The following is a 25,257-nucleotide window of genomic DNA, read 5'->3' as shown; positions in this document are numbered from 1 at the left end:
AACCCATGAGACAAGCTATGTGTGCTGGAGAAGGCAGAGCTGAAGAGGAAGAACTGTCTAAGCCTTTTGGGGCCTGAAAGATTGAGAGTAGGTCCCAGGAGTCAGATGCTGAGTTTTGCACTGGTTAGACTTTGGCTTGGCTTTGCTTTGCTTTGTGACTGTGCCCTGGTTATTCCCTCTTAGAGTAAGAAAGTACATAACTTACCTGATTTTTATAGGAGTCAAGAGACTTGGAATTGTAGAGAGACTTTGGATTTTCAGTCTTTGGAGTGTTAGAAAATCTTTGGATTGCTAGAGATTGGATATTTAGAAGGTATTTCAAAGAAGCTTTGAACTTGGGGACTTTGGATGTTTTAAAACAACTTTAGACTTTTAAGACTTTTAAAGGTTGAAATTTAAAAGACTTTGGAACTTTTAAAAGTCTGAATATTTGATATTGTGATACTGATATTAATATGTGATCTTAGGAACAAGCAAGAAAGCAAAGGTTATAGCTGAATAGCTATGTGTTTGTGTGTCAAGTTGATATTGATGAGGGTCAATTGTCCTTGCTTTTTTGTTTGTCAGCTTGACACCGTGGGAATTATTTGGAAAGAGGGAACCATAATTGAGAAAATGCCTCCATAAAATATGCCTGTAGGCAAACCAATGGGGGACATTTTCTTGCTTAGTAATTGATGTAGTTAAGATCAGCCCATTGTAGGTGGTAGCTAGGCAGAAGGTCTTGGGGTACATAAAAAAAGCAGCCTGTGGAAACCAGTAAAAAGTTTTCCTCTGTGGTTTCTGCTTCAGTTCCTGCTTTCAGGTTCCTGCCTTGAGTTCTTTCCCTGACTTCCTTTAGTGATGGAGTGTGAACTGAAAGCTGTAAACTAAAATAAACTTTCTTCCCTAAGTTGCTTTTGACCACAGTGTTTTATCACAATAGAAACCATAAGATAACTGTGAACCCTAAAATGATTGTTCTATGAAAATAAATGCATAGACTACATAGTTAAATAGTCTCCCAACGGGCAGAGAGGGGAGAATTAAGGTGACAAAGAAACAAACAGCAAGATAATAGGCTTAAATCTAATTGCATCAACAATTACATTAAACATAAATGGTTGAAACAACTCTATAAAAAGACAGCGGTTGTCGTATTGGACTTTTAGAACTAACCAAATGCTTCCATGCCTGAGAAGCACTTTCATGTTAGAATAGGGTAAAAGTGAAGGGACAAAGAAACTATGCCATGTTGGTGACAATGTGATGAAAGCTCAGCAGCCATGCTAATAGCTACACAGACTTCAGAGCAAATAACATCAGGAGGAAATATAATCATTTCACATTGTCCACTTTACCAAGAGGATATAGCAATTCTATACATTTATCCACCTTAAGAAAATGTTACCAAAGATGCCAAGAAAAACCTGACATAATCATTTAGGCCCCAAATCCAAATAATATACAGGGGCTGAGAGTGCAGCTCAATGGTTGAGAGTGCAAACAGAATGAGCACGGCCTTGGGATTCATCCCCAGCACCAGCAAAATGAACTGCAATGAGTCACCTGTCACACAGAAGGCAGCAAGCAGTAAAGAGACTGGGAAGAACACGCGTGTGGTGCTGGTGAGGAAGGAAGACGGTCTTGCTACCATGGGAAACCCTATAGTGGGTCCTCAAAAAAATTAGAAATAGAAGGAGGTATAATGCAGTGATTCATTTCCAGGGAGGACTCAAAATAACTGAAAGCAGGTTCTGAATGCAACATCTATGCTTCTGTGTTCATTCTCGAATCCTTCACGATGGTCAACATCTGGAAGCCAACCAAGGGCCTGCTGATGCGCACATACAATGGAATATTGTTCAGCTTTAAAAAGGAAGGGAATCCTGTCTAGGGATGAGGCTCAATCGTAGAGGGCTTACGTCACATGGAGAATACCCTGAGTTCGATCTCCAGCACCATCAAAGGCAAAAAAAGGAAAATCAGAAAGGAAACCTCAACACAGGCCACAATATGGAGGAATTTTGAGCACATGGCAGTCGGCAAACCAAGTTACAGACGCCCAATCTGTAACTTGTTACCAGCCCACAACTCTGGGTAATTGGAACCATCAATATTATAAAGGCAGACAGTAGGACAGTAGCTGCCAGAGGCTGGACCAAAGGGAGAGGGTGTAATGTGTCAGGGTGTAATGTTTCTGTTCTGCAAGATGAAAAAGGTTTCGGGGAAAGATGTCAGTGATGACTTCGGAGCAGTATGAGTGAGGCTGGTGCTGTAGCACCTGACAAGTGTTTAAGATGGTGGATTCTGTGGCTATGTGTACTTCCCCAAAATACAAGCACATAGAGAAAAGGTCTGATGGAATAAGGAAAAGTAGAGCAATCCCATTAAGCGGTTTAGAGACACTCAAATAAGCCAGTCTTGGACTAAGAACCTATGAGGTACGATCTCCCTTTCATTCACTTCCAAACTCCTTAATGAAGGTATCTACTTAAATAAACACCTTAGCATGAAATCCTTCATCAGGCCTCTTCTCCTCTGAAAGGGAGAAGACCAATTTCAAAGACCATTTTCCCAGGGAAAGGCTCAGATCCTGAAGGGTGGAGACAGTAGTCATGGGCAGCGAAGTAAAGCCATTGCTGAAAAGACATAGGAAGGTCGGAAGCATGTTTAACAATCCATGGGGTGCTGAGGCCCTAAACACATACCCAAACTCTTGTATCCTCTACAAAACCTTAGGCGTTGCATTCTCTGCAGCCCCTCAGTGCTGTTTGGCCTTTGCTACCCTGGCCTGACTGCAGCTCCTCACACACTATAGCCTCCTTCTCACTTCTCACTCCGAGGTTGAGCACCAGCTACTGAAGAGTTCTCATCTCTTCCCACTTGGGTGTCTGCTCAGATGGCACCTCTCTGAACACCATCTCCATGCAGTCCTGTATGCAAACACTGCCACCTCTGTCGCCCCCGCTTCTCATATCTGCTGTTTTCCTCAAAGCTCCTTTCGGCTCCTGACTCTATTTCACGTCCTTGTTTGTTGTCTGTCTCCCCCGTGAAATGAAAGTTCTCCGCTGGCAGTGCCAGACTCCTCTACCTTCACACCAGTTCTGAGCGCCGTGCCTTGTACTGAGTGGGTGTTTGATAAATCCCTGGTAGATGCCTGGATGGATGAGGGGAACCCTTAGCCAACTGCCAAGGGGGATGGTGCCGAGAGGAGCTGGAAGAGCCACAGTGGGCACAAAGGAGCCTCTTCCGTGCCCAAGCTAGACTACGCCCCACCCCAGCAAAACCAGATCCATGAGGACAGAGATGAAGCAGGCATCATAGGAAATACACTGACAAAGTTTAAGTTCATTAGCAAAGATTTAAAGTCAACTCCCACCTGCTCCTAGACTTCTTTCTTGGCCTTAATCCAGTCTCAAATGCTGCCCCAGTGTCACTGGCCTTTTACTATGTCCCCTGAAAACTATGACAGGCCTTGTAGCCTTTGTACTTTCCTCTGCCTAGAATCACCACCTTTTCCCTCTCTACTGTCCATTTACCTGCTCAGCTCACAACTGGGTACCCTGGCTGAGTTTTCAAGGAGGTCAAGATGACGGTTGTTAAATATGATAGGGTCATCCACTTCTGTGTATGTCACTGCCCTCTCCCCACCAAAGAGAACATCGTGAAATTCTTTCTCCCAACTTACCACAGACAATCTTCTGAGGAAGGCTTCTGCTTTGGCTCTGTGTAAAAGAAAGCTGTGACTTTGATGTGTTTCAAAATGGCAGCAGCGGGGGTGGGGAGGGCGCTGAAGCTCACAGCCTTCTGGGGCATGCCCTTGGCTCTCTTCTTCCCACACTGCAGGTCTCAGTAAGTGAAGTCTAACTTAAAGTTCTGAGTGTCTCCCCACCCCCTGCTAGTTTTCTTCGGGATCCCAGGTTGATTTTGAACTTTCTATGTAGCCAGAGCTGGCCTTGAGTGCCTGATTCTCCCACCTCTGTCTCCCAATGGCTGGGATCACAGGCATATGTCACCTTACTAGGCTATTATGAATCTTACATTTTCCCCCAGCAGCTCCCTTCTGGAAGACCTCTCTTGTCTCCCTCCTATGCTTTTCATAATTCCGGTGAGAATGATAGTCTCCTTACCAAGTCCCCAAATCTCTACCAAAAGAATATGCTTCTCAAAGGCAGGATCACAAGTCATGGTAGCATGTGTCTATAATCCCAGCACTTGGGAGACACAGACAGGAGAGTTGTCCTGAGTTTGAAGCCAGCCTGGTTTTCAGAATAAGCTCCAGGTTAGACTGGAACTACAGAATGAGACCATATCAAACACACAAGAATGCATGTGCACTGCAAAACACACACACACACACACACACACACACACACCAAGAGGGGTAGGCCCAGTTCTTAGTTTTGATTGCATACTCTCATCATCATAAATGGCATGGGACTAGCAGCAGAAAAAGTCCATTTATTGAATACACAAATTGATGGGTGGACAAACATTCCTAAGGAGGTGACTGAGATTCCTGAGAGTCTAGGTGACTTTACCTTAAGTCTCCCTTCTTCAAAATCCACCATTCCTGCTCGCCCTCATTCCTTGGGCATCATCCCAGACAGCCAGGACTGAGACACTGCTCCTTGCTCTCTTTGAGCTTAATTTTAGCTTGGAAACTGGATCTGCTTTTCAGGTTCCATATAAGATAAAAGCATTTAGCAACCCTGAACAACCATCATCATCACAACCAGAATGGCAGCCACCCTTCACTGTGTGAAAGGCTTTGTTAATGTTTCTTCATTTGAACCTCATACAACTCTTTTGACAGGGGTGGAAAATGCAATCCATAGAAAACAACTAGCTAACTCAAGACCATAGAGTTAGAAGCTAGGAGAACCTAGACTCTTAGGAAACTGTCTCTCAAATTTTGATTGAGACATGAGAGCCAATGCTGTTCCAAAGTCACTGGTGTAAGTACTAATGAATACAGCCCCTTCCTGGAGCACTTCCCAGCCAAGATTCCCTTTAGACCCCACAGTGAAGTATTCTGAGCTCTCCAATGAGCACCTCCCCACTCTCCATTAGGACACAAAACTTTGACCCTAAGCATGAATCACAACGCCCAGAGCCCATCTCCATGACCATGAGAGAACCTTTCTTTAGTTAGACTCATAAAAAGATCCTGAAGAAAGCTTCTACTTGGGCTGTTCTAGAGGGTTTGGTGGCACAGAGTTCCTCACCCCCAAAGACCATGTTAAGCCACGGTCTCATTTCCAGTCCCAGCTTGGCCCCTGACCCCACCTGTATTCTTGAACCCGCCTTTCTTCTCTCTGGTCTTGAGTTTCCTATCTACTGAAATAGGAGGGACTAGATTAGATACTGTTAAGCCTCAGGATCAAACGAAGCATTTCCAAGGGTCACATGAATGCAGTGAAAAGTGGGAGGTGATGCCACCCACCTTTGTTAAGCAGGGTGACTGGCAAAATGGATGCTACCTCTATGCTTTAATCTTCTGGTCACACACCTGTTGATTTTTAAATGGTAGCCTCCATGAGGCAAATGAAACGTGGGTGGGCAGGCTTGGTCCATGCCTCCCCATTATTTAGCCCCACTGCCTTCATAATTAAGGAGAAAACCAATGGAAAACAAAGCCAGGGAAAATATGTACATAGTTCTAAGAAGCCAACCACTGGGACAGCCTGGATCCAGGATGAACCCAAGCTCCACGAAACTGCCAAGACCAAGGTTAATGAATAGACCCTGAGGACAGCCTGTTCCCCCCCAAGTGGGCTAGAGAATGGTATAAGCCATGATCCATGGATAATGGAGCCTGTGAATTCCCATGAAGGGTAGTGACAGTTGATAACAGATGGCAGTCCAGTGTCATAGACTGGTCATCAAGTGGCCATGAGAACCATCTACAGAGATGATTACTAACCCCACCTCTAGAACTTTTAAATCCAGTAAGTCTGCTCTGGGGGAGCTTACAATTCTATTATCTCCACGAAGTGTTGCTGTGACTGGTTCAGGGGGGCACCGGGCAACCAGGGCCCATGTAGGTTCTAGAAGTTAACTGGTTCTCTTGAATCCAGCTATGTGACCACTAGAACTTGGGAAATTTCCAGAAACTGTCTGGATCATAGCTTCATCCTCATCTCCAAACTGGGGTTAGGATGCATATCCAACTCATGGGATAATTTAAGATGCCCACCGGCTGTGTTGAAAGGTGCCTGCTCCCTGGACAGAGTGTGCTAAGTGAGTGAGAGCCCTCATTTCTGTTTGTGAGCATGGCTTAGTGGAAGCCACAGTTGTTGGGGGCTCCACAATGATGCTCAGGTCTCAGATGAGAAGAGACAGGTTGCTGGAACTCAGAGCCTGTGTACCTTAGGGAGAGAGGCAGGTGGCAGCTCTGGTTCATAAAAGGAGCCTTGGTCTACAGGGACTACACAGAGAAGGAACAGAGGGGTACATGGCTGACTGCACTGCCCTCCTTCCCTACTGCTGCTGCTATGCCGGGACTGTCAGGGGCTGTGTCAGCAGTCTGTCAGGGGCTGTGAAACCTGGAGATGGGGTAATATGAAAGTACTGGAGGGTGAACTGAAGGCGAAAACATAAGATCACCGGCATGCTTCGTTTCCTTCAGTGAAAAAGATGTAGTCAGAGAGTATCCACTGGCCAGGCCAGCAACTGCCCCCATTCTACAGCAGCAATGCTCAGCACCAGGCTGTTCCCTGGCATTCCCGGATGGCATTCCCGGCACCTCTGGTAAGACGAGCCAGAAGGTCTTGGGGCCACAGCCAGCTCCAACCCTAAGCCAACCAGGTGCTCAGGAGGGGACAAGCCACCACCTTGCAGGGAGCAGTAAGGCAAGGTGAGTTCAGGAGAGCCTGGAAGATGAACACAGCACCTGACACATGGCCCCAAAGCCAACTCTCTGACCCAGACAGAGCAACTTGTCCTCAAGGGGCAGTCACTGGCACCCTGTCCGCTCCTCTGTCCAGATCCTCCTTGTCCAGGACTGAGGCTGGATAAAGATCCCAAGATCTGCTAAGTCACTTTAGGCTCCTTAGAGAGAAGCTCTAGTGAACATGCTACCCTGTAGTATTCATTGTCTGATGCCACCCTGTAGTATTCATTGTCTGATGCCACCCTGTAGTATTCATTGTCTGATGCTACCCTGTAGTATTCATTGTCTGATGCCACCCTGTAGTATTCATTGTCTGATGCCACCCTGTAGAATTCATTGTCTGAAGCCTCTCGAAATATATATGGTAGGGTTTGGGTCTGCCTCAGCCAGGTACGGAACTTAATTCACATTATTAAACATACTCCCAAAGCTGCTGACATTTGATGTGCTCTTTCTTCAGATTCTTGCTCCCTTTGTCAACATGCTGGAAAGGGGCTGCAAGTGGGGAAATGGCGTGCAAGAAGCCCAGAGCCAGATTTCCAAAGATATCTGGGAACAACAAAGTACAAGCCATCTGATAGACTGCACTGTAAAGAAATGGTTGCTCTTTTGGGGTTCAGTTGCAGTCACTGAAAACAGACTTGGAAGAAAAAATTAATACATGGAAACTCCAAAAAGGACCTCTAAAACCCCCGCTGTCAGGTAAGATGTTAAGCAGGTCTAAAGGTCCCCTCATCTACCAAAATGTAAGGGAACTTAACCAGGCGTGACCAGTACAGAGAACACATGCAGTACTGGGTTAGCATCAGAACTATGATGGCAGAACAGCTGAAAACCTCCAACACCAAGGCTCTTGGCTTCACAGCACTCTGGAGGACAAACACAGTCTCAGCAAAGGCCAGTCACACAATAAGGAGTTGTTGAGTGGGAATCTAACTCCAATGTTTTGAACCCCGTGACCCTCATCCTAAAATTACTTAATTCCCACTAAGGCTTAATGAGCTGGAGGACACGGATCTTCCCTGACAGCACACTTTCAAAATGTCTTGATGCCATTGTCCCTGCTTATTAAAGGGCCTTTCCATAAAGCAAATGGATAGCGGTCACTTTGCCTGCTTTTCAGAGAAGCCACCATGCTCCCTGTCTGCTAGCCTCCAACAATAGAATCCAGACCATGGCTTCTGCCTCTTGGTTCTCTACTCTGGTATCACATGGGGACCAGAGAAACTGGAGTGAATGAACAAGAAAAGTGGGGGCGCTCACAACGGGTCCCCAATGGCCTCACCAGATCCTGTGACCTATAATGTAGAGCTGGAGGATGGACCTGAGGTGCTCAAAGGTCCTGGATCCCTGAGGGAGTGGAGCAGGCTCAACAGAGCCTATGAGACAAGCCACCAGAGTGCCCTGCGGCAAAAATCACAGTGTTCCTCAGTGCAGGCTGCCCACGCAGTTTGGGTTTCTTTACATTGGAGAGTAGCAAGTATCTATTTTTAACCATGCAGATAAAAGAGTAAAAAGCAATGCTGAACCAAGAGCAGGTGTGCATCAGAGGAGCCTGGGCCACAGTAGGAAATGAAGCCTGATGACTTCTGTATATAGGCTCCTGTGATTAAACACTTCATCTCCAGCTGGTGCTACTGTTTGGAGAGGTCATGGAACCTTTGGGACATGGGCCCTGTTTGGTAGAAGTAGGTTGCTGGTGGTATACCTTAAAGGATATATTTGAGTCTTACTTCCGGGTTGGTTCTCTCTGGTTCCTGACCCAGCCATGGCATGAATATCTCTCCCACAAGCTCCCACGAGTACAGAACTATTCCGTCAAGCCTTTCCTTTCCATCATGGGCTACACCCTCTGAAACTGAGCCAAAACAAGCCTTTCCACCCATACGTCATCTATGCCTGATGTCGCTGTCAGAGTGACAAGGAAAGTGACTGATGCAGGGTGACGTGTCCACTTCCCTTTGCAGAGGCACTGTGGGACTATAGTTAGGAGACAGAGTCTCGGGGCAGTTCAGATTCTTTGACTGGGGTATTTAATTTATCTCAGAGCAGCCAGGGATGACAGACCAAGTAGGGGGAGCATACTGGTAGATCTAAACAAGTACCTAAGATGCCTAAATGGGGCTGGGAAGATGACTACATGGGTGAAAGCATTTCCTATGAAGCAGGAGGACCTGAGATCAAATCCCCAGCACCCATCCATGTAAACAGTCAGGCATGACTGCACATCTGTAACTCCAACTCTGGGGGGGGAGGGTAGTGGAAAATGGATTCTGAGAACTTGATGGCCAGCTGCCTTAGCCAGAGAGCCTCCTATGCCATGAGAGACCTTGCCTCAAGGCAATAAGGTGGAAAAGGGATAGTGAAAGGCATGCCATGACCTGTCTTGCTCGAGCCTCTGCTTGTTCAGGCACAGATGCCTACATATTCACATGCTACACCACACATATCTATGAAACACACACACACACACACACACACACACACACACACACTCACACACACCAGGCCTTGTTGGAGAGAAAGGAAGGAGAAGAGTCTAGGTTAGTAGCTCTGGTGACTGAAAGCTCGGCAAGATGAGGATCCACAGCACAGAAGAAAGTGTGAGTTGTAGGGAAAGACGAAGACCGGAGATGGACATCTGAGAGATCTGAAGTTCCAATGAGACACCTAAGTGGAGAGGTTCTGTAAGAAGTCAGACATGTGGAGTGAACTTGGAGGAGAAAGCTCGCTTTGCAACTCTGAGGTTGAGAAGCAGCCACAGATGAACCAGGAAGGAAGCCACAGTCGTCAGCATCATAATACTGTGACAAACACCTGTGGCAGGCTGCTTATGACAAGGGACTAACACAGCTCACAGTTCCAGGGTTCTAAGTTTGGGGTTGGGCTGCCTCTCTGGCTTGGCCTCTGGTGAGGGAAGACAGGTGGAAAATATCACGGCAGTAGTATACATAGAAACGAAACTTTTGTCTCGCATCAGGAAACAGAATGAGGCCGTCGTCCCACAGTCTGTGCTGAGAGTACAACCCATGAGACTAAGTACTTCCCCCTCCTCCTCACCTCTTTGTTTCTAGTACTGTTACATGGCAATGGGTTTCACAAGGGTCATATCTTTCTCATCGTTCGTGTGATTTGACCGTCTTCACTCCAGTCCATCTTCCATTCCCGCCATTCTGAGGACAAAGCTTCTAGCTGCATGAACCTCTGCACACTAACCACATACAAACCGAGGAGAAGCCAGGAACAAGGATGAGGTAGGTCACCTGGAGAAAGCCCGGGAGCGAGAGAAGGCAGCCCAGACCCCAGCCCTCAGGGAGACCATGGCACATTACACAGCGCAGGACGGAGATCTGAGAGGCTGCAAAGCCTCAAACTCCGCCCTCTCTCCACAAGGCTCTGCCTCAGTGTTCCCATAGCTGCCTGTGACAGTTCATCTTTACGATCAACTTGACAGAATCTAGAACCACCTAGGAAAGAGACCACTGAGAGTGTCTTCAGGGAGTTTCTAGGTTGTTTTAAATATGGGTGACACCATCCCACGGGCTGGGTACCTGGACTGAATAAAAAGGAGAAGCTTTGGCATTTTTCAACTCTCTCTTTCCTGCCTGTGGATACAGTGTGACCAGAAGCCTCAAGTCATCCCTTCCCTGCCCTCCCCCCCCCCGACACCATGATGGACTGTACCATTAAACTGTGACCCAAAATAAACCCTCCCTTCCTTCAGTTACTTAGTTATCGAAGTGACAGGTAAGGCAGCTAATACACCAGTCTCGTTCTTACCATGTCCCACATGCAATAGGCTCCCCCTGCTGAGACTTCGGACACCGCCTCTACCTCAGAAGCTCAGAAGCCAGCAATAAGAACTGTCCCCATGCATTCTGGGAAATCTGATGAGTGTGAAAGGATGCGGACATGCTTGTCTGCACATTGTGCCTACCCCCTCAGACGTGGGTACGCAGACCCCTACAGAAGCATACCCATCTCGGACTCCCACAGCCTGCCAGCCTGCCAGGATTCTCTCTCATCAGTTCTCCCAGAACATTAGAAGCAGCTGTTCCCACTCTGAACTATAAATTTTCCACTAACAGCAAAACAAAAGCTGGGCGAGTAAAGTTCCAAAAGGAAGAAAACATGTGTCTAGCCTCTTTGTGTCCAAAGTCATTAAGCATACTGCTCCTGGCTACCCGGTGAAATGTGCTTTGTAATCCCACAGGGACGAAAATTCCAAACTGATGCCCCAAACCACACTGAGGCCCTCAGCTCTAACTTGAGCAAAGGGACATGGAAAGAGATGGGTGCTCCTGTTTGGAGCACAAATGTAACGTCATGTAGCCATTAACTAGTCCTCCTTTCCCTGGTTTACTCATGGGCCTGTAGGCAAAAGTTAGATGAATGTGTGTTACTGTTAACACTGGGTAGTCCTCAATTAAAATCCTATCCACACTTGTCCTGGGCTATAATCATTTGTGGGTTCTCTGATGGAGCCTCTTGAGAGAATTGCTGTCATAACTGCTTGTCTGGGAGAGACGGAGTCCTTGAACACATCTGCGGGAACTCCAGCCTTTCATTTTCTGGGAGGCCCAGTCTTGAAAGGCCACCACTTTATTCCATCTAGCAGGAAATTATCTCCCACAATGCAGTGGCAAATAGGGCCCTAATTGATGAGTTTGTTAATCGCCACTCCCTTTGTAGTGTCATTAGTCCAATTTGGTCCTACTTAGCTAGACTAGCCTGGGCCAGGCCAAGCACAGAAAATCTTCTCCTAGGGGATTTATGGTCAAGAGGGAAGGATGCTTAACTCTCTTAATTAACCACCCAATCTGTTCTGTGAGACTGGGCATCTCTCTCCTGTCTATCTTCTCCCCTCAAGCCTCAGTTTCTCTCTGTTAAGAATAGCAAAGAGAGTGCTACACTCCTACAGTAATTAACAGGTAAGGGTTGGTTTTGTTTGTTTGTTTGTTTGTTAAGGAGACAGGTTGGGGAGGGACACAGAGGCACCTGAGCCATTGTGAGCTTCCTCTAGGACACCATAGTCTGGCCAACTGATGTCCCCATATCCATTTCCCTCAGATTTACTGGAATGCTCTGAGTTTGCACTTTTGTTGTAGATGTTACCAGGTACCAGAATGCTGACCCTCCAGGGCTGAATGAGCTCCCAGCGTGGTGGGTCATAGAGAATCCCCCTGTTCCTGTGACAAGGCTGTTGCCATGGGACCAGGACACCCCAGGGCAGCAGTGCTCTGAAGTCCTGTCTCAGCTGTCTTTGGACCACCTGAATTTGAGCCTCTTCTCAACTGTTCAGCTCCTGCCTCTGCTACACAGACTGCATGATGTCATCAGCTAAGGCTCTTTGTCTGTCTGCTCCCACTTTTAAGACTCCACCCAATAAGTCCAGGTGATTAATGATCGCTCATGTCCCTGAGCACAAACCTCATGCTAAACGCTGTGCTTACATGATCAAACCCACTTAACGCTCAGACTGACCGTAAGGAATGAAGTGCTGTTACAGACCATGGATAAATGCCAGGTGTGGGAGCTGGCAAGCAGCAGATAGCTAAGGTCACAGTTCGGCCAGAGAGGCCAAAAGCCTGCATTCAACCTTCACTCAAGGCCAAGAAATCAGTAGCCAGTGCTTTAACATTTAGTAAGTACTGAGAGGCTGGTTGTCCCCTGCTGCCCAGAGTAGCCTTGCCAGTACCATGCTGATGGGCTCACAACTCTGCCACTTAAATAACTACTAGCAATTCCCAAACAAATCCCCTGGGGAGCTATCCCTCTGGTCCAGTTACATACAGATCTTCATATGTCAATCAGTTGTGTGCTCTTTCCCATGCCTACAAGTTTATCTGGTGTGTAGGACAGAGTCAGGAGGTAGCATCACTGGTAAAGGACTTGCCGTGGACACATGAGGACCTGACTTTGGATCCCCAGCACCCAAGCTTTTAAGCTCCCCTTTTAAGGGGAGCTGGAGACAGGATCCCTGGGCTTGCTGACCCAATGATCTTGCTGGAGTGGCAAGCTCCAGGTGTAGGGGGATGGCTTTTTTGAAAAAACTAAGGCAGAGAGTGATAAAGGTAGACACCTGATACAGACCTCTGGCTTCTACATGTACACATGTGAAACATACATTTGAGCAATGTATACGTCACACATGCACCAAAACAAACAAACAAACAAACAAACAAAACATCTTAAAGAGGGAGAGACAGACATGGAGAAAAAAGAAGGGGAGAGAGAGACTTTATGTCAATAACAGAGTTCCTTCCAACTCAAAGCATTGCATCCCAGCGCCCTACTGACTGTATACTCTTGGTCAAGACAACCAATCACTGCAAGTTGCGATTTCCTCAATTCCAAAATGCAATTGATAGGACCTGCTGTTTTACTGCTGCTGTTAAGGAAAACAGTGCCCCGACAGCATTTACTGTGCCCAATGGAAACGAAAACTAAACATTAAACATGGTAACTCTTATGATCATTCCTTGAGCTACAGCTCAAGGAAAAAGCCACAACAAGAGACCCTGGGTGAAGTGTGCAGCTAAGTGAAGGGCTATGGGGAGCAGAAAGGGGGCGGGTGGGGAACTAAGCCACACGGGAGAATCAACAATCCAGTCATTCATCAGCCAGGTTCTGTACTCATTACTATGTTGTGGGCATGGTATTGGGTGAGCCTACAGGTTGAACTGGGTCCCTCTCAAAAGATGGACTTATGAAAGTGACTGTCTTGGATGTTTTGGTGGTGGTGGTGGTGGTTTTGGGGGTTTGGTTTTGTTGTTGTTTTGGTTTTTGTTTCTTGGTTTTTTTTTTAGTTTTCTTTTGGTTTTTTTCAACTTGACATAAGCTTGAATCATCTGGGAAGAGGAACCTTAATTGAGAAAAGACCTCCATCATATCACCTATAGACAGGTCTATGGGGCATTTTCTTGTTTACTGATCGGTATGAGAGGGTCCAGTACATTGTGGGTAGAACCACCCGTGGGCAAGTGGTCCTGGGTTATGTAAGAAAGCAGGCTTAGCAAGCTATGTGGAACAAGCCAATATGTGTAGCAAACTTTTTCATTGGCCTCCAGCTCACAAATAACACGGAAACTTATTATTAATTATGAAAGCTGGGCCTTAGCTTAGACTTGTTCTCAACTAGCTCTTATAACTTAAATTAACTCATTTATATTAATCTACATTCTACCACATGCCATTGCCTTTGTCTGTACTGCCCATCCTGCTTCCTCATGTCTGGTTGGTGATTCTGCCTTCTTCCCAGAGATCTCTCTGTCACCAGAAGTCCCACCTAACCTCTTGCCTACCTATTGTCCATTCATCTTTTTATTATGCCAGTCACAATAATACATCTTCACACAGTGTACAAACATTGGGAACCAGATGAAGTGTTTGTCAAGTTATTCTTTATCAACGAAAACTTGGAAGCCAGATTATCAGGGTGAGAACCTGATTGATGAGAGAAGCAGAGGAGAAGAAACCAGTGACCTCTCTCTCTCTCTCCTCTCCTTCTCCATCCAAAAGGGCCAAGAATCTCCTAAGCCCCCCTTACTACTTCTTATGTCTTTCTATATGTCTTTGGTCCTCCAAAACCTCTATGGTTAATTTTGGTCAGCTAGTTGCCAGCTCTGCCCTCTGATTAAAAGTAAATTTTATTGTCAGCCTTGGGAGTGTCAGAGTGTGATCAAAATATAAGTAGTATTTATACCAAGTAGTATATTATACCAAGTATATCATAACATATACATAAGTAGTATATTATACCACAACAAATAAGCAGTACTCCTCCATAGCCTCTACTTCAGTTCCTGCCTCCAAGTTCCTGTCTTGAGTTCCTGCCCTAATTTCCCTCACTGATAAAGTATGGCCTGAGATTTTTAAACTGAAATAAACCCTTTCCTCCTCAAGTTGGTTCTGATCTGGGTATTGTATCACAGCAATAGAAATTCTAACTAAAACAGTGACTTCATTTGGGATTGCAATCTTAACAGAAGTGATCAAGTTAAGATGAAGTCATGAAATTCCACTGTAGTGGGGGAGGGCAGATGAGCAGATGGACTTCTAACGCACAACAGAACACCACTGAAGATGGAGCAGAGACTGGAATGCTGTGTCTGCAAGCCAAGGAATGCCCAGCACACTTGGCAACCACAGGAAGCTAAGAGGAAAGGAAGGAACAGGCAAGGACGCTCGCCAGAGCCTCCAGACTGAACAAACTCTGCTGGCAGCTGGATTACAGACTTCTGGCTTCTAGAACTGTGAAAGAGCAAATCTATTCTGTCTTAAGCCACCCGGTTTGTGGTACTCCACTATAACAACACTAGGGAATGCAAATGAGTGATGAAACAAAAAAGATCTTTTAAAAACAAACAAACAAACAAACTACACTGTCTTTAGTGTTCACTTCATTCCTACCAAGTAGCAGCTAGCTTAGAGTCCAGGTGTAATGCTGGTGGCCTTGAGTTTAACTTCCAAGGCGGTGCACTTTATTAGACAGGAGTGTTTTTTGTTTGTTTGTTTGTTTTTTCCTGATCCGCCAACACAGTCTCCAGGAGGAGTTGCATGGTTCCACAGGGGAAGGAGGGCTGGTTGTCTCCACCACAAGGTCTGATATGTCCTTGTTATGCACAGGGTATTTCTGAGGACTTCAGAGGTGAAGGTGGCAAGATGGTGGTGGAGACAACAGGAGGGTACCTAGAAAAGGCAAAGTAGGGCTGAGCTCTCTTTCTCGATGTCTCCCAAACTCACAGGTCCACATTCTCCTACTGATTTTTCCTTCCTTCATTTTCATTTTTCAGTTCTTGCCTTTGGTTTTTCCCATGTCTTTCCAGACTCATGAAGTGAACAAAATGTAGGTCTTGGTGACTAGAGAGTCAAAGTTTAGGGTCTTGGTTCCAACACCCACTCATATCAGGACCTTGAAAGTCACATGAGTCATCCTTGCCTTGGCTTCTTAACCTATCCAATGGGAATAGCATGTGTCTCACAGTGTCTCATAGGATGGGTGTGCCACAGGGCATCTAAAGGCCATATGAAGAGGAAGGAGCTCTCATTGGACACAATTTCTAATGTCTGTGTGAGAAAAATAGAGCTTTGGTTGATGCTATGTATGGGTCAAGATGTACCAGAAAACACACTCAAAAGGTCAGAATCAGAAATTTGATACTCTTTTAAAAGGCTCAAAAACATCATTGCTCTAAGACTAAAGAGGTGGTGTTCTCTCTTCATCCAGACTTGAATTTCTTTTGGCTCTAAGATTGTGACATTATAAAAATGTACAGATCAAACTGTTTGCATTTATCAAATAAAAGTATACAATAAGACACTGTCTTTAAAAAGAAGAAAAAAAATAGGAGTTGGTAGCTGAACCCTTAGCTAGAAATCTAACTACCTAGTTTTACAAAGGTAACTGTAATTACAATATGAGAGAAAAGACTCAGATTCCAGGAAGAATTTCTCAACTACTGAGATAACTGGGAAACTAAGGGAAACATTTTTCTCTGAAGCCTTTTTGACAAGAGACCACTGAGTGGGGGCAACTATGCATCTTCGGTAAGGACATTCAGAGGCAAAAGCAATGACAAAGCAACTTTTTGGAGGTCTCTTCTCCATCCCTTGACTGCTTCTGTTTGCAAGGATGAAACCGCCTGTGTCTCATACACACAATAGCCTCTTGCAGTTACCTTGGCAGCTCACACATTGTCAGGCTTCCCATTTCTTCCCTGTTGGTACAGTACAGTCCAAGGTATAAGTAATGTTTTTACAGATTTTTGCATGTTCCACACTGGTATGTGAGAATCACTTCGCATTGCAGTTAGAAAAGAAGAGAAAATGAAGCTCACTCCCAAATTGGAGACAGGAGTGTTGTGTTTCACCCTCTTTGACAGCCAAAAGCCAATTTAGGACTCTCTACAAAGCCAAATTTGCCATGGGGAAAAACATGTGGGTATCTTTTTAATTCTCCTAAACTCACTTCAGGGCTGAAATCAGTGTTGCTGAAGACGGAAAAATGGGTGTGGATTATGGATTAGGGGCCATTTGAACAAGAGAAGCAAGGAAGAAGAGCCCTCCACCCAGACTTAACTTTTCCTGGCAAGATTCTTATAAGATGTCACAATAGCAGTCAGACACCAAGTGTTGGCCAGGAACAAGCCAGTCTCCTGACCCCAGTACAAGCCTGAATGTATTTAATCATAAAAGCAATCTTCTGAAATGGCTCGTCCAACATAGCAACACATCTAGGGAGCCCGAACTGGATTTAAAACTCAGCCACCTGACTCCAGTGCCTGAGTAGGTATTTGGTGGTCAGAGAAAGACTTAGAGGCAGGCCATCCTTAGAGAAGCAGCTTCCTGCTGCCCCTCTCACTCCTGTTCTCTGACATTGGGATAATGGGGCCAAGCACTTCAGCTGAAAGTGAAGCTCAAGCTAATGGACGTTCCAAGTCTACATAGCACTTGGGAAGTCAGCTCAGTCACCCCCACAACTCCAGCTATGCTCATGGGTACCCAGACTCTGTAGGATCTTTCTCAGTCTGTGATGAATCTCTTTCTGGGCCAGCAAGTCAACAGAAGACCCAAAAGAATTCTTTGAAATGATTATTGCTAAACTGTTTTTTTCTAGCCCTGGTGTTCTCCTTTAGGGTGATGGATCCCCAATCAAGGAGTCAGTAACCAAGAATCACTACAGAAAAATAGAGAAGGGTCCATTAACGCCCTGGCTTGTAAGAGGCCATTGTGATTAATACATTTATCTTCTTTTAAATGAATGCCCCATAGCAAGAGGCAATGATTACCAAATATTGGATAGGTCCATAAATAGCCAGAATGTGCCAGAGTGCTTTGAGGGGTGGCAACATCTGGATTCCCAGAATCTTGGTCCATTGTGAGTTTTAAAGAATTGCATTAGCTCAAGCACAGCACAAGAATATGAGATGGGAACCCCAATTTTTAGAAAGCCAGAAGTGTCAAAAAAAGTCTTATAATTACACAAATCAGTTCAATCTACATATTATTTACTGTGTGGCAGATACCAGGCCAAAAATAAGACATGTTTAAAAAGAACTTGCCTATCCAATCAGAGAAATAAACATGTATAAAAACACAATTATCTTGCAATAGGAAAGCAACAGGCAGGCAGCACAAATGCCTAAGAAGAAGCGATAGATTGCTCTCCCCAGGGAGAGACGTTAAATGAGATCTGGGAAGGCTGCCCAGAGGAAGCAGCATTTGCTTGAGTCTTGCAGGTTGAGGAAGACTTTATAAAGGAGGCTGGGAAGAAGCATCATAGATGGAGGAGAACACAAAATCATTCAGGCCTAAATTCAGCTGTCTCAGAGGCTCCCATGGAGCAGATGCTAAAGGGCCTTGTCCACCGTGCTGAGAACCCGGGTGCCTTGAAGGAAGTGGGGTAGCTCCTAAGTTTTGAGAGCTGACCTATCAAAGCAGAGTTATCCTTTCAAAAGCCAGCTATGCTGATGAGACTGGACCAGATATGGTCAGCTGCTAGAGGCTAGGATTAGGGATAAAGGGCCTTCCTGGGGCACTGAGGGTAGGCTACAAAGAGGGGGCATGGAGGCTCTGGAGATGTCCCAGGAGGCAGATGGTAGAGTATTTGCCTAATATTCACAAGGCCCTGGGCTTGATCCCAGCACTGCGTAAATCCCAGTGCCCTGGTGTCACATGCCTATAATCCCAGTACTCAGGAAGTAGAGGCAGAGGAATAAGGAGTTCAAGGTCATCCTCAATAGTTCAAGGCTTGTCAAAGCAGGAAGTGAGGTCATTAACTGCCCCGGTGTTTCCTTACTCCACACCCACAATCAGATCAGATTAACAAGTTAAGAAACCAAAATCGAAGTGATTGAGGGTACACCCAGGACCAACTGTGGCCACAAAGCCTTGCACTGGAGGCTCCATGCCTTAGCTTCTAACCTTGCTCCAGGCCTGGAGACTGTGGTCACAGTACATACAGTGACATCCCTCACTGCCCCCCCCCATCCTTCACCACCACCCCTGCCTCATCACTGCCATCTCTTTCCCAATCTTTTCCTTGTGAAAAAAAAAAAAAAACTCCTCTAACATGCCATCCTCTCAGCCTCCCTCCCTTCTAAAGCAATCCTCTCCCTCCCACTCCTCAGCTACTCCCATTCACACATGGCATCTTGCTAGAAATAGCAAGAGTAGGGCAAAGAGCAATGAATCAAAAGTGAGGGTAATCCACTTTCCGAGCCCAATTTAACCCACCAGCTGGCTGTAGACGCTACCCTGACCTTAAGCTACTCTGTGACCTCAAGTAAAATGAGAAACAAACACTAACCTTTGTTTCCCTGGAAAGAACACAGGAGTGTGCTAACACCAGCAAGAGGCTGGGAATGATGCAACAGGGCTCTCCAGCAGGAGTGTCCACTAACCTGTGAGTTCTTTGAGGGCAAGAGCACTGGGTCTTGGGGACCTCTGTTTCCCTGGTACAGAGGGAGTACCTGCTAGGGACTGGACAGAGACCAATGTTACCCAGACCTGCACACATTCACAAGGCTGCTCTTGTCAACCCTACAAAGGCAGGCAACGCACCCCCACAATACCCCACTTTGGAAGCGCTGCTTTGCTCCGAGCTTATTCCAAAAACAGCCGGTTCCTGGAGGAAAACCAAACAGTAGTCACGAGGCCTGGATGCCTCTCTGGGCATGTTTGTTTGATCAAGTCTGTGGTCCATCCTTTCTCCAAGGAAGTTGCTGAGAGCTGAACTTCCTCCTCTGTTGATTCATTGTCCCTCCAAGGGGCCCCATCTGGGTCTTTTCCGACCAAGCAGCCTTTATGGCCCGCACATACCTCTTTCTGTCTTTCTCTCTGTGTGTCTCTGTCTGTGTGTGTCTCTGCCTCTCTCTTTTTCTACACCGCACCCCCCCCCCCGGGCCCCGGCCGCTGCCGCCTCTACTGCTGTTTTCATTGATGCCTTGAGCAGAGCTGGCATGTGCGACTGCTGAGAAGGGGGAGCGTGGAGCAGCGGGGGAAGCAAGTAAAAATAGCCTGTCGCGCGTCGCTCTGCCTGCTCCGGACGCCTTTAACCCTCAAGGAGGGGGAGAGAGCCGCAACCTCCACTGCACACTGCGGAATGTGGCCAGGGTCTGCACCAGACCCCACGTGCCAGTCCTGGTGATGGCGGACCCGGACCCACGAAAACTTCATTTTTATTTTTATTTTTAAAGCAAGCAGAACTCGGGTAGGGAAACAGGGGAAGAGCTACAGCTACCGAGCTGCAGGGACTGCTACGTGCTGGCTAGCCCAACACTTTACCAGAGCTCGGCCTTGAGACTCCAAGCTATTTTTAGAAACCCGTTCCTCGGGTGGGCGATCAGAGGGCAGAGGGGGAGGGGAATGGAGAGCGCCACTCTGCCGCGATGCAGAGCGCCTGGTGCTAAACTGGGTTTCAAAGGTCTGCTCTCGGGCTGGGGGTGGGGAAGAGGATGGGCCAAGGAACGACATGCAGGCTGGCTTTGCCCTAACTCAAGGAGAAAACATTAGATGCTGAATGCCCCGTGTCTTTCAAGCTCCAGAGCATGTTTGTTTCAAAAATCGACAGTTGCCAGAGCATGCTGCCTCTAGTGCCCAGGAAATGGGAATTCTTAAGCTTTTCTGCCTACACTGGGGTGGGGATGAGTTGTGACCTCTAGGAAAGAAGGCCGAGAAGGGTCTTCACGTTGTTTTTTGCATTCTGGCAAGGCCGGGACAGTTCCCGCGCCACACCCCCATCCCCGCCCCACGCTGCATATGGGTTACCGTATGTGAAATGTACGGCAGCCCCACCAGACACCGGGCTATTAATAGAGCCCCGGAGTTTGCTCTGTGTCTTTTTCCTGCCACCGAATAAGGGATGATCACACACACCCCACTCCGCCCCCACCTCGGCGCGCGGTTCCTCCGCGAAGGTAAGGGGGCTGACCACACCGATCCCCTCTGTGACTACAGGTGCCCAGAGCGGAGGAACAATCCCGTTGTAATGACAGCGGGGTCAGAGCTAGGCGAAAGAACAGACTTGCTCCGGACGACGCAAAGCCCTGCTGGGCTCTCTGAAGATCGGGGCCAACTCCGGAGTAGAAAAAGGGCAGCTAAGCGGCTGCCGAAGACAGAGGGCAAGAGTATCATTTGCGGAGCTAGAGCGGCCTCCTTAAAAGCTGCTGCGGGACAAGTGGCCGCAGACCCGTTTCGCGCCGCAGCCTAGGGAGCGCAGCCCCCACCGCCTTGTGCAGGCTCGGCTGCGGCAGGCGCTGTCCCTGGTGCTGAATGGAGCCGCGGTCGGTGAGCCCTCCCGGCTTCCGCGCTCCCGTGTCTCCTTTAGCACTCGTGGACTGCAGACCTCCAGGCCGGCCCCGATGTGGGCTGGAGGGGTCTGGTTACAGGAGCTTGAGTACCGCCACCAGGTCGGCCCCTTGAGGCCAGGAGCTCTCCGCGGTGCTGCGGGGACCCGGAGATTGGGGACTACCTGGAGCTTGAAGGGTAAAGCCCAGGCAGCGGTGGGAGATGGTCGAGACACTGCAGGGAGCAGACCTGGCCCTAACATAACCCACCCCAGCTCTGCGTAAAGCCGGGATCCGAGATCACTATCGGAATCCAGTGCACAGGGGCAAGGCAAGGGAGCAGGGCTGCCCAGGTTCTGGGACTTGGAGGAGCAGTAAGGGAGCAGAGGATGGCAGGAGAGGGTGATGGGGGTGAAAGAGACTTTTACATTTTCAAGAGGAGGGAGCTGAGACATGCACGGTCGCCCCCCCTACACTCCTCTCTCTCTCTCTCTCTCTCTCTCTCTCTCTCTCTCTCTCTCTCTCTCTCTCTCTCTCTCTCTCTCTCTCTCTCTGTGCCGCCAAAGACACAAGCGGGATGGGGAAAGTTTGGCACCGCGGCATCGGTAGTGGAAGCAGCCAGCGGTGACACACGGGGGTCCCGGTGGGCGGCAGGGTCCCCCAAAGCCCCGGCCCGGTCGCCTCCTTACCTCCGTGCTTTCGACTGCGTTCTCCGCCATTTTCCTCCGGAGGAGCAGGCAGCGGGAGGAGTGTTTCATGCCCATAAGAGCCAGCAAGGGTTTGGGGATTCGAGATAGTGAAGAACGAGAGAAGGCTGGTATGGCTTTAAAAGAGAGCCACAGACTGCCAGAGGAAGGGGAGGAAAAAAAATCCCCGGCCAGCCCCTCTGCCAGAGCGTCCTCCGCGACAATCGAGCTCCGTGGAGTCCCCTCTGCGGTCGCCACTTTGTTCACGTTTCCTCGCTCCTCATCTGCCTCGCCTCCCTTCGAACCCTTCCAAGTTCTGGTCGAGCTCGCGACCCCCTCCGCGCCCCTTTCCCCTGCGCGGCGGGCTGGGCGGGCGGGAGGCGGCCGGCGAGCTCGCCGGCTGTAGCGGCGGTTCCGAAGTCCGGCAGGCGGGAGGCGGACGCCAACTCTCCCAACTTCTGCCGATCGCTGGGCGAAGCAACACGCGTCCTTCTCGGCGCTCCCGGGGGCTGAGCGGGTGAGTGGGGGCGGGGTGGGAGATGCGCGGGAGCGGGCGGTGGCTGGGCGCTGACGGCGGGGACCCCCAGCCCGCCCCCGTGCCCGGGACCGCGGGGTCTGGGGGCCGCCTGCGCTGCGCTCCGCTCCGCTCCTGGCGCGGCGCACACCTGGCGCGGGGGCTAGGGCTGAGCGCACGCCGCAGGGCCGCGCGCCAGGTTCCCGGAAGCCTGCGTCCTCGAGGCTGTCGGAGCTTCTCAGCCCCGGTGCAAGTCGTCCTAGCTAGAGAAAGCCCGGGGCAAGACTCGGCCACCGTTACCTTGTCTTCGTCCCCCTCCGCCTCCTCCCCCCCCCCCGGAGGTTCCTGGATCCTTGGCGTATTACGGTTTGGAGAGTGAAAGGATGGGTGTCTGGATAGGGGTGGGGGAGTCCTTAACTCCTTCAACTCTAGGACTGAGTAGGCTGTCTCTCTCTCTAGCCTTTCCTTCACCCTCCGAGGCCCAAGACTAAAAGAGCTTCAACCCCCTCTCAGGGGGACCGGGTTGGGGTGAAGGTAGCCGCTCAAGGTGGCTTGGGGAAACGAAAGGGCTTGCGGTCTAGCTTCTCTATCCCTGTCTTGCTTGACAGCCCCTCTACCCTGGGCCCACACGTTTCTCCTCCCCCCCTTTCCCGACCCCTCCCCCACCATCACCAGATCTTGAAGTCCCTTTTATGGGAGAGAGCTGTGAGGATGTCACGTACCCATTAGGATTCTCTCGATCCTTTTTTAAGGGAGTTTGGGCGGCAGCGGGGGGTGTGAATTTTTATACAATGCATTTCTGTCTTCACTTTGAGAGCTTTTTCTCCCTTTCGGGCCATCTGTCAGGCACTGGGGGGTAGAACAATGGGGGAAGGAGGCCGCATTCAGGACCCTTTGGCTGGCTATCTCAGAAATGGCTGAACCTTCAGGTTTTCCAGCCCACAGGTCAAGGCCTGGACCTCCCGGTCTCCCCCCCCCCAGCATTCTGCTCTCATTTCGGTCCTTATTTGACTTTCTAATTCAATTGTCCTGCTTAGTCTGATCATAACCTTTGATGGCCAGGAAGTGTAAGAGTGACTGTCCTCAACTAACCCGGGTCCATTGAGGAAAAAGGCCAAACCAGGCTCAGCATGATGAATTCCTCCATCAGAACAGATCCTCAGGCAAAAAGAGGAGACACTGCCATAAGTGGGGGTGAGAAGTGACAAACGGGAAGAGGAGACAATGAAGAATGAGAAGGATTAAAGAAAATGCAGCAAGAAGCTTGGGTTAACTGAACCACATTTATTATATGCTCTGAACAAGAGTAATTCAAGTGGATGGCCTCAACCTTCTCAGTCCACAGACCTGAATTCCAGCTCGGCACAAATGAGCAAATCTTTGGCAATATCTAGTCCTTCACTTCCATCCTGACATTCTTCCAAAAGTTGTATGCGGGAACAGGGGTGTGCATCCAAAGAGTGACTCTTACCCTCTGCCACCTCCCGTTTTCTAAGCCTCTTCTCCCAGATAGACTCAGATGTTGGATCAAAAGAGGCTCAGTACTTGTACAATCAAATAAGACTAGAAAAACAAGATCCACACCCACATATTGGGCTAGTCCTCTTGCAGATAAAGATCCTTGATCAGAGAAAAGAGGACATTTGACAAGCTGTGGGAACATCTGAAACCAGCTCTCCAGCCTCCCGACTTTCAACCCAACACTGTCCCTACCCCACACTCCTTCTGCGTGTTCATCCATTCTGTGACTAACAGGGGAGGAGGGGAGCTGAAGCCGGCTCCCACCGAAATAGGCTGCTGCTGTGCCTGATTGTGTTGCTATGAGAACCTCAGTGGGGGTGTTTCCTCAGTTCTCTGTTGAAATCTTTTGCTGTGCTTGGCTTCTCCCCAAGTACAGACACAGCTCCTGTTGGAATGGGGAAGGGACATAGAGAGCTGTGTTTTGACATCAAGAGTTTTCTATTCCAACTCAAAGCAGTCTGGGGCACTGAGTGAGGTCAAGGCCACTAGGGTTGCTCTGCAGTGGCCAGAGGAATGAGTGACCTATCATGGTTGATGCTCCTGCCCTCCTTGAACTCTCCTGGAGAGATACTCCTGGAGCCCCTGCTGTGCACTCACCTAACTACAAATTGAAAAGCAGAGTTTCAAGTAATGTGTTACTCAACACTGGAGATAGAGAGATGGTTAACGTCTCCACATGCACCCACACACTTTGGCACATATTCACACACAAACATACAATGAAAATACACACATAAGAATTACCTGAACACCCACCTCCTAGGGTTGTGAAATCCTTGGTGTGTGGAAAACACATAGTAGGCTCTTTCTCAAATCCCCTCATTCTTGAGAAGTCCGCCTTTTTCATCTCCTCGTAAGTATCAGCATGTCTTCTTATCAAGTTAAATTTTCCCACATGATACTGACTGGCCATCTCTTGGGTGCCTTGCTCACCATAGGAACTTGGCTTAACAAGGCAACAGAACCCACCAGATTTCTACTTAGTTCTCAATTTTTAGTCACCTTGAACACTTGAAACAGAATGTTTATAAAGCTTTTGGAGTTTGGTGGCGAGCAAGAAAGCATGGGATGATAAAGGCACTCAGCATTTGTCATAGTGTGTGTGTGATGTGTTTGGTGGTCTAGCAGTCCGAAAACCCATTGGCTCATTTCCCTTGAACTAGACCTTCACAGAAAAAAAAGTGTTGAAAGGTGCTCATAACAATGCTGACCTGATGGTAAGAACACAAATATGTGAAGATTTGCTGCACTTTGTGTTGGGGCATGAGTTAAATTTCATAGTGTTTTTCTATGTTGTTGTAGTCTCTATATCTGAACAGGTTTTTATGTGGTCCTTTTGACTACTCTTTGGGGTATTGTCTCCACCAAACA

General features: G+C 48.1%; 1 protein-coding gene across 1 annotated transcript in view; it reads right to left on the bottom strand.

The window, feature by feature from the left end:
- Prmt8 (protein arginine methyltransferase 8) overlaps positions 1 to 21,929 on the bottom strand; it is an 84,111-nt gene extending 62,182 nt beyond the window's left edge. Inside the window, exon 1 of the mRNA XM_027428358.2 lies at positions 21,855 to 21,929. Coding sequence (XP_027284159.1) covers positions 21,855 to 21,929 — 75 coding nt within the window. The remainder of the gene's footprint in view (positions 1 to 21,854) is intronic.
- Between the last annotated feature and the right edge of the window lie 3,328 nt (positions 21,930 to 25,257).

The sequence above is a fragment of the Cricetulus griseus genome, chromosome 8 (genome assembly GCF_003668045.3).
Source record: "Cricetulus griseus strain 17A/GY chromosome 8, alternate assembly CriGri-PICRH-1.0, whole genome shotgun sequence".
In the NCBI taxonomy this organism is placed as follows: Eukaryota; Metazoa; Chordata; class Mammalia; order Rodentia; family Cricetidae; genus Cricetulus; species Cricetulus griseus.
The sequence above is the reverse complement of the archived record's forward strand: the minus strand, read 5'-3'. Positions and strand labels throughout refer to the sequence as shown.